A 9,744-nucleotide genomic window follows, 5' to 3' on the forward strand; every position below is an offset into this window, starting at 1 on the left:
GCGACCCCTAAATAGGAAAAGCCAAAAGTGACCTTTCACAGGAAGAGCCCAATTTACAAGTTGGTAGAAAATAGGTAACATTGGTGTAAAGTGCAGTTTTACAAATCTTTCCATAATGTGTTCTGTTCTCACACAGCAGCTTTTTTTTCCCCCCTCAATTGCACAATGTTTTTAAATCATGAGGTTTTATTTTCCTAATGTTTAGTCTTTCTGAATGTTTTCTGAATTCAATGTACAATTCATTTCACAAGCGCAGCTGCCAGGTGGCCTGGCATGATTAACTGTGGAATACATCATTTATGTCCACCTTTTCTTTCAGAGAAGGAACAAGTCGACAGTGTTACCAAGTTTTATTGGTTTCCTTTGGAAAACCTACTGCAGACAAAGTACTGTAACAACACATTTCAATCTACAGTGTACACTAATGACAGTTGTAAATATGAAAGTCGGCCGAGTCAACTACAGTTGAAGCAAAAAGTATTGAACGGTGCGTGAGAGGAAAGAACTCGACCCTGACTCGTTAAACATTCACAGCACTCAAGTGTGCTGTGTATTCTATTGTCAGGAAGACGAAGTAGGAACACAAAGGTAACAAAAACAGGATCTTTAAACAAGTACAGCACTGACAATTTAAAACTATGTCATGTTTTTCATGTTTTAGTCTCGTTTTTGCTTTACAGAAGTGACTTGACTGGTTTCCTTCTACACCCTTCCCCAATGCTTCTACAGTTAAGACTTTTTTTTTTTTTTTTAACTTTGATCAGGCACAGACATGGCCTACATTAAAAATATAAAAAGACAGTGGAAAGGTAACGGTCTGGTTTGTTCTTAGTCACTCATCTCCATGTCCTCCTGATGGTGATCATCTCCATTCAGTTTGGACTTTTTGAGCATTTGGCCTTCTGATCTCTCCATCTCCTCCTGGCCTTTGGGGGATGATGCAGAGTCAGAGTCGCTTTTCCTCTCATCATCATCCTCCTCGCCTTCCTTTTCACTGTCATAACCTTGCTCCTCTTCATCGTAATCCCGGGTCACCTGTGTCACGGCATTTGTTAAAGTGAAAAGGGAATTCTGGGATTAGTTGATTCATGAGACGTAACTAAATGTATATTTCAGCAAAAACAGGAACCGCAGCCACCTGCTACAGTTTAAAGACATTCAACTGGATGCCAATATTAAATGCCATGTTCTGTACATACCTTGACATCTCCTTTTTCACTATCAGACTTGCGGTCGCGATCTCGCTCTTTGTCTTTGCTCTTCTTCTTCTTACTGCTGGAGCGTTCTCGTTCATCCCTGCTCCGGTCCCTGTCGTCCCTTCTGTCTCGCTCACGGTCCTTCTCGCGATCCTTGTCCTTCTTCTTCTCTTTCTTGTGGCTGCATATATTACAAATACACCACATCATTATTTTTCATTGCTGTGCTCAAGACTGTGTGTGTGAAGAAAAGAGGAAGCATTGCGCATGACAACTGACCGTCTGGGTGAAGGAGACCTGGACAGCCTCCTCCGTGGGGACCGAGATGCACTGCGACTTCGCCTGTGCCTCCTAACACCCATTGAATGTAAATTAGGTAACCCAAAACGAAAAAAAAAAAAAAAAAGCCCTGTTAAACGGCACGTTTACATTTGGTTCCAGTATTGACCGTAAACTATGGACTGCTGCAGTTTGCACTGATAAATTGGAAAGGTGTGCCTGATATGAACAGCGTGTATTTCAGCGTAGTATCCAGGCTCGTGTTCAATCGCACATTGGAAGTGTTTATTGTACAAAGAGGAGCCAGAGAAGCACTGAAAAGGGGAAATTTACGATTTAAATCTCCAACAGATAACAGGCAGTGAGGGAATTACTGGCTATACAAACAAAGTGCATGTTCAGTAGGACTGATGTGACAGATGTGTTAACTGTTTTTCTTGATACATTTCTCTTATTTGATAGATTTTTGGTTGAATTACTGAGTCATCACTGTTTGGTGGATTTGGTGGCAGAGCGGTTTATGTGTGGAGCTCAGAAAAAATAAGACTTGAAGCTAAAGGTAGGCTTAAGGTTGCAGCTACGCACGTAACGTGTGAGTGATATGCAGGCAGTGTAGACAGCTGGACTAATTAAAATAGGGGCACATCAGCATGATATGATATGCATGAGATGTACATTTAAAAAAAAACAGCTGAAACGCTTGTGGTGTAGACATGGCGTAACATTGTGCTTGAACCACTCACCGACTGATGCTGCGAGACCTCCTCGCGCTGCTGTAGCTCTTGGGAGGTGTCTTGGACTTTTTCTTAGACTTTTCCTCCTTTCTCCTGTCCCTGGCCAAGAGATGGGCATGGTCAACAACACAGGAAAACAGCAGCATGAACAGATAATGTTAAAATTGTGAAGAGAAAAATTGGTGCATATTTTAAGTGCCAACTTAATTTTTCTAACAGCAACTTAGCCTCAACTGGCACCAGAATAATTATTGTGAATGCTTTTAATAACCGTAATTTATTTCTTTAGTGTGGGGAGCTCTGCCCAGACCTCATGCAACCATGCAGCAACGCAGAGAGGGGCTGGGGATCATAAATAAACAAAATTAAATTTTCTTAGCCAATAGTAGTAGATGTACTGACAGCTCTTACAGCTGAATGATTTAGCACAATGAGTATTTAGAAAAGACAGCATTAAAAACTATGCTCAACTGTCATGCAACAGTCACAACTTGTGCAAGCAGCAAGTTCCTCTTAAAGAGAAAAAGCCACTAGCTTTGTACTGAAGATAATACTAAAAGGTACTGACCTAGATCTACTGCGGCGGCTTCTATCCCGGGAGTGGGACCTCCTCCTCCGCGGGCTCTTGGACCTCCTCCGACTCCTCGAATGGGACCTTCGCCGAGACCTGCTCTTTGAACTTCTGCCAAAATTAGGATAAAGATTTTTTTGTTTTGTTTTGTTAATGTTCAGAGCTCATAACTGTTTTCACACTTGATGTTAATAGTGCAGTGGCAGAATTCGCTATGCAGATGTCTTTACCTATGTCTTGAGCGAGATCTGGACCGTCTGCGCCGTGACCGCGAACGGGAGCGGGAATGTTTGCGCTTGTCATCCTTCTTACCTGCAAAACCAGTGATGTAAAGTTACATATCCACTAGCAGGGTTCCTAGTCTTTTCAAGAAACAAGTTTCCAGAACATTTTCAATGACACAAGGCTGTGATGTCAAATGGAGATCACATCCTAGACCAACAAGTTGCTGTGTGCAAGTCAAATTATATGTATTAATCTATGATGACACTTCATCTGTGTACAGTAACTAGTCTTTAAGGTGCTTTATGACCAATTTATCATTGACGACTGTGGCACTTTGACAAACGCACACATGTTCAGTCCCTCACCGTATGACTTAATATCCTACAATAAATGTATGAGCTTTACTTTCTGCTGTTTTTCTTGTCTCTTACATCACAGGTTAGGATGGGGAAAAAAAAACCCTCTAGCTGCTAGCGTAATTAAAAATAATTTTTTTTTTAAAAAAGCAATCTGATTTGACTAACAACAAAGTAAGCAATAATAAAAACAGCAACATTCAAGAAGAGTTTTGACTTTCCCCCCCTATAATTTCTGAATGGATAGTTTGTTTTTTTTTTGGTTTATTGGCAATGGACGTTATGGATAACGATATCCTTGGGAAGTGTCTAGAGAAGATAGATTTCATAGCTCATACTGAAATGTGACGGTTTGCTCTAAGCAAAAGAGAAATGTAAAAATGTTAAAACTAATTTTCCAGGATGGCTTTTTTTTTTTTTTTTTAAAGACTTGTACAATTTATCTGAATTTCCATAATTGGAAAACTGGCTTAAAAAAATTGTTCATGATGCGTGGGAACCCTGACCAGGTAGCAGAGTCTTACTGCTTACATGACTGAACACACATTCTACTGAACTAAATTCCTGCTCACTGCTTAAACAGGATATTAGCATTTCCACACATAATGTACATTAAAGCGCTGAAACCCCTAAAGCTTTCTGTGAAGGGAACATTAAGAAACAGATTACTCACTTCCTGGTTCAATGGCTGCAGAAATGAGAGACTGTGCCTCTCTGACTCTCTTCATGGCCTCCTCAATTTCCTTATTGGAGGCATCAGTTTTCAGTCCTGGATTCAAATTCAGTCCGGCCGCTAATGGATTCAATCTGCAAATACCATCAGTTATTTAGACTCTTCTCAAAATATATTTAGGTTCATTGAACTGCACACTATGGAAGAAACAAAAGGTTTCTTACTTAGGGTCTATGGACTGCATGAGCTTCAGGAAGTCTGCAGAAAGAGCCTGAGAGCAAGCGAGAGAAAGACAAGTGGGATGTTAAATCAGACTGACTCCGACTGAATATGCAGTGACTATGAATGTGACTGATTGCAAGCTTGCCTGGGGGCTCATGTTAGCTCCTGAAAGTCCCATGGCAGCCATCTGCTCCATGTTAGGAGCTCCAAGGCCTCCGAATGGTGTCCCTCCCATCTGAAATATAAGGCACATACAGTTAATAGACACAGCAGAGCTTGAACAACCACACACTTGCAGGTTATTTATGAGGATTACATTTAAAAAAGAAACCTTCTGGATGTTATGTTGCAGTTTGTTTGCAGGAAAATCACCAGTACCATCTGACAAAAGTGCATCTTCTATTACTTTTTTGTAGAAAGAGTATGCAATTGCACTTCTCAAGTATGATTGTAGTTTCTTAGATTATTTCACTCAGCAGCCGAGAAGGTGCTTCACTGGTTTCCAAACTCGTCTTATGTGCATCTTAAATAGCCCAACATATCACTATAGGCTGTAGTTTTTACATCAGTGCAAGTAGATGCAAATTCCAATGTTGAAGTGTCACTGAACACACCATCAAGTAAATGGTCTTAAATATATATAGCACTTTTCTAAACATTCACACACTGATTATATCACCAGAAGAAACTAGGGGTTCAACGTCCTGCTCAAGGACCATTCGACATGTGGATCGGAAAAGCCGGGGATCAAACCACAGATGGTCCAGTTAAAGGATCCACAGTCACCCCATGTGAAAGTTACAGGCTCGTGCATGTAAATACATCATCTCGCCACACTGCTAACTTTCACAAATAAAAGTGATGGAATATATGTGTGTTGATTAACGTATCTAATGCATGTTTAATGTGCTGGTTAATTTCACAGGTTACTGAAATGAATGCCTGCCTGGAAAGTAGGAAAACAGCAGTAAAGTGTAAAAAAAAAAACAAAATAAAAAGCTTTACGATCATAAACAAAGCTTTAGAGGCAAACATAATGTAAGAACTCACTGATGCTAGAGGGTTGGGTGTTGGGAGAAGGCCTCCACCAGGCATCATTCCTGCCACGGCATTGGCTGGAGCCAGCAGCGACATAGCTTTAGACTCATCAGGAATGACTCCTGGAGAAAAATATAATCTCAGAGCATGCACTAAGCAAACACCGATAAACACTCAGACAAGACTTGCAGACAAGCCACCTCATTCTAACTACTCCGTAGTGAAAAGTGAAGAAAATTGTAAAAATCCACTTTTGTCTTGTCTGTAAATCTTGATCCCTGACTTTTTTCTTTTTTCTTTTTTTTTTTTTTTTTGCCAAAGTTTGATTGTAGGATTAACAGCTATGAGTTTAAAAGTCACAATACACACTGTGGTCAACACTGCCAAGATTTTATCACCTGTACTTGTTTTTTAAGTCATGAACCAAACGTAAGCAAGCACAGCCAGGTGTCCCGTGGGATGTGCTCTCAACTTTCATTAGATGTTTTATGAGCAAGCGACTCACGCCGGCTGCTTCGCTATAAAGCACACAAAAACATTGAGATACAGAAAACAAAGTTCATAATTTGAGTGTAGACAAGGGTACATTAACATCACTTACCATCACCAATAGAAAAACAGAAAAGGTTCAGTTATTTTACCTTTTCTGGGCTTTTGTTTGTGGTTACTTTGCAGAGACCAAAAAAAAAAAAAAAAAAAACCCCCAAAAAAAAAAAAAAAAAAAAAACTAACAAAGAAACAAACAAACAAAAAAAACCTAGTTGGCAACCAGATTAAGTGCTGCCAAAAGGCTACAGTACTGACAGATTTTAGCCAATAGCATCTCACAAAAATAAACTGTGTCCAAGATAATCTGCACTAAACAGTTATGGGCTACTGCCAGCAAAAGCCATGATAAAATCATGAAAAATGTGCCCAAAGCTGAAGAAAAACCAAATAGTAAAATAACAAGGAACATCTTATGGAGATGATCATCCATGGTTGTGCAATCTGGAAACAGGCTATTTTTAAATCTGACATTTTTTACATTTTAAAAGGGGAGAGGGGGAGAGAGAGAGAGACATGCGCGCACACACAACAGAAAGGACACTTGAGAAACAGGATAAGGCTGCAGAAGACAAAACTGTTGGTGGCATTTTCAGCAGGGCCTGGTATATAGGGCTGGCTGAACCAGGAAAAAGAACTGTAAAACACAACAACAAAAGAAACACCACTGTTAAATGTGAGATTCATTCATCTCTTTCAGAGTCATGTGTGGAGAGGGTCAATAAAAAAAAAAAAGCATCTTACTGCAACATCAAGCAGAAGCAGTAAGTTTTCATATCCTTTCAAGTTATCCACATTTTGTGTCGTTTCTGACTCATCTTAAAATCGATTTTTTCACCCGTCATTCTAAATATAAAACTCCACAAACATAAAGCGGAAAAAAAACAGGTTTATGGAGTGTTTTGTCAATTTGGTAAAAATAATAAATATCTAAATATAAATATTTACTTAGTACTTAGTTAAAGCACCTCTGACAGCCTCTTGAGAATGAAGCTGCAAGCCCGGCACCTTTCTTTTGGAATTTTTTTTGGCAGAATTGTTCAAGGTCAGCCAGGTTGGATGGGGATTGTTGCTACACAGCCATTTCCAGGTCTCTCCACAGATGTTCTATTGGGTTCAGGTCCAATGACTTCACCCCTCCAGGACTTTCAGAGTAGTCCTGAAAAGGGCTTCATGCAGGATTGCCCCCCCTTTTTTTTGCATCCATCCTTCCCTATATTTTGACTAGTCTCCCAGTCCCAGATGCAGAAAAACATTCCCAGAACATGACGCTGCCACCGCTGTGTTTGACTGTAAGGATGGTATTAATAAGGTGATGCTCAATGCCTGGTTTTCTCCACACATGCAGTTGGGAACTGTGGCCAAATAGTTCAAACTCTGTTTCTTCAGACCGGCAGATTTTGTTTTTCATGGTCTGAGAGTCATTCAGATGCGTTCTGGCAAACTGTCATGTGCCTTTTAATGAGGAATGGCCTTTGTCTGGCCACTCTACCATACAGGCCTGATTGGTGATGTGCTGCTCTGATGGTTGTCCTTCTGTACAGTTCTCACATCTCCAAAAGAACTCTGGATCTCATTCATAGTGATCCCTGGGTTCTTGGTTGCCTGTCTGACCAAGGCCCTTTGTCCACGACTACTCGATTTGGCTGAGACAGGTATGTGCCTTTCCTAAATATATCCAGTACATTAAATTAGGCACAGTCTAATCAACCTGTAGAAACTTCTCAAGGTCTATTGACAGATGTAGGATGCGCCAGAGCACAACTGCAAGTATCAAAACAAATAGTGTGAATGCTTATAGAAATGGGATAGTTCAGTCTTTTATTTTTAATAAATTTAAGAAACACTCCAAAAACCTGTTTTAACTTCATCACTGTGGAGTATTGTGTGTCGACTGAAGAGTAAAAAATTGAACTGAATCTATTTTGAGAGGAGTCTGAAAGACAACAATGTGGAAAACTTGAAAGGGTGTGAATACTTTCTGTACTGACTGTATACTATTTAGTTTGTGTTTGTGAAAATTTGGGAATACAAATGCACAGTATAAAAACAAGGCTTTGGCACATGAAGCAAATAAAAGCCAAAGGCATTATCTGTGCTTATTAATAACCACATTAAATGTTAATGTCCACAACATCTGCTGAAAATAACTGAAGATGCTGGCACACACCTTCAAAATCTAGTCTAGCATGCACAGCTGATTACTTAACCTATATTGCATGCTTTATTCTTGATGCAGGGATGTCCCGACCATCTTTGTTCCCAATTTCAGTCATTTAATACTATGAATCTGCCAATACCAAGTCTTGATCCATTATTTATATTTTCCTCTGTAATCCAGTTGCACCATGTGTACTTGGTTACATTTAAACAATCAGTACAGATGTTAACCCTCAGTTGTTTTCAATTGTTTGGCTGATCAGACCTATTCTCAGGACTGTATGGGCTTGATTTACCTATGCCTTATTCCACTGCTAGGTTTCGTTGCACCTGTTAGGTTGGGACAATTTACACCTAGGGGTTGGTGACCGCAGCAAACTTCCACCATAGCTGTGCCCAACTTGAACCTAAAAATAGATCTAATCAGCCAGTAACTGACAACACCTGTGTATCTGCACAGTCTTTACTGGTTTCCTACAGTGTTGTTAAATATCAATGGACAGAGGAGTGTGAGCGTGGGTCTGCTGCAACAGCAAATCACCTTACATGTATGCTAGAATAACCAATTATACAGGGAGTGGCTTTTGTCTGTGATACATGCTGTTAATGTGGATATTATAAATTCAAACTGGCATTTACTAGTTGAAGCACAATGGTACACTTTTGACAACTGGCCTATCCAGAGTGCAAAAAGTATAAATATAAACTGAGGATCAGAAACGGTTCCCAGTTTGAGGGTTGATACAAATTACTTAAAATTTCCTATCTGCCTTGATACAGATGTGCTCGGGGCATCCCTAGTTTGGTGCAAACATTTATTTGACAAATATTAAAATACTTCAAATGTGAGGAACTGAGATTGCCCTGCTCCCTCTCCCCACCCCCTCATTTGCTTAAGAGTTGTGTGGCTAATTGTTTTAAGAAAAGATGCCTTGAACAGAGAGAAAAAATAAAGAGTTAATGTTTTACTGAAGAACAAGAGAGAGAAGGGGGCTTGCGAGCCTGGTGCCATTATTTTTTCTAATCTCCTGGAGGACCACTTTCAGCCAGCAAGGAAGGGGCTCTCTGCAAATGACTTGTGCACTATGAAAACCACAACACAAATAACAGAGAGAGAAGTTTACAGCTAGATTGTAAGACATGGACACAAATGTACATTTCCCGTTTACATACCAAGAACTGCCAAGCTTAGCTAATTTCGCTTGGTCAGAAAAACTCACAATGGCTCAGATAGTGTTTGCAATTACATTAAATGAACCTACTCCTACTCACTGTGATGTGCGTTCACAGACAGCCATGTGAGTGACACGAGAATAAAACAGACACCCACCTTCAGCAAAAGGGACCACAATCAAGGCTCTGTCCACGAAGACGGTGTTTGTCAGGTGTTGTGAAACTCCAACTGACTCGGCCTCAAGGAACTTTACAAAACAGACACGTGAAGTCACAGGCAAGGGAGAGTCACTGAAAGAAAATACAGATATGCTGTGCAAAAAATACAAACAAGGAGACCCAACATGTCTTTTTCAAGCGGTGAGTTTGTGTCCCCAGGGACACCTGGGGCCAGTTTCACAAAGATAGACTCTGACTATGGCTTAAATCTAACCAAGAGTCAGACTTTTGATAGACATCTAACTCCATCTGTTGCACAAAGCAGTTGAGCTCTTGACTATCTAAAGCAGGACTTGTGCTTTGAATTCTGGAAAAATTAAAACCTTTTTCAAACTAAAAAAAAAAAAAAAAA

General features: G+C 40.0%; 1 protein-coding gene across 3 annotated transcripts in view; it reads right to left on the bottom strand.

The window, feature by feature from the left end:
- Positions 1 to 333: 333 nt before the first annotated feature.
- Positions 334 to 9,744, bottom strand: part of LOC109958226 (serine/arginine-rich splicing factor 11) — an 11,750-nt gene continuing 2,339 nt past the window's right edge. Inside the window, exons 2-12 of one of the 3 annotated variants that reach the window (XM_020596728.1) lie at positions 9,331 to 9,464; positions 5,307 to 5,416; positions 4,402 to 4,491; positions 4,259 to 4,305; positions 4,035 to 4,168; positions 3,011 to 3,092; positions 2,778 to 2,891; positions 2,219 to 2,302; positions 1,476 to 1,547; positions 1,200 to 1,377; positions 334 to 1,035 (exon numbers count right to left, since the gene is read on the bottom strand). In XM_020596728.1, coding sequence (XP_020452384.1) covers positions 829 to 1,035; positions 1,200 to 1,377; positions 1,476 to 1,547; positions 2,219 to 2,302; positions 2,778 to 2,891; positions 3,011 to 3,092; positions 4,035 to 4,168; positions 4,259 to 4,305; positions 4,402 to 4,491; positions 5,307 to 5,416; positions 9,331 to 9,464 — 1,252 coding nt within the window. In that variant the 3' untranslated portion in view covers positions 334 to 828. Of the gene's footprint in view, positions 1,036 to 1,199; positions 1,378 to 1,475; positions 1,548 to 2,218; positions 2,309 to 2,777; positions 2,892 to 3,010; positions 3,093 to 4,034; positions 4,169 to 4,258; positions 4,306 to 4,401; positions 4,492 to 5,306; positions 5,417 to 9,330; positions 9,465 to 9,744 lie in introns of all 3 variants that reach the window. The other 2 variants (XM_020596727.1, XM_020596729.1) reach the window with 2 other exon arrangements.

The sequence above is a fragment of the Monopterus albus genome, unplaced genomic scaffold (assembly GCF_001952655.1).
Source record: "Monopterus albus unplaced genomic scaffold, M_albus_1.0 scaffold31.1, whole genome shotgun sequence".
NCBI classification, from domain to species: Eukaryota; Metazoa; Chordata; class Actinopteri; order Synbranchiformes; family Synbranchidae; genus Monopterus; species Monopterus albus.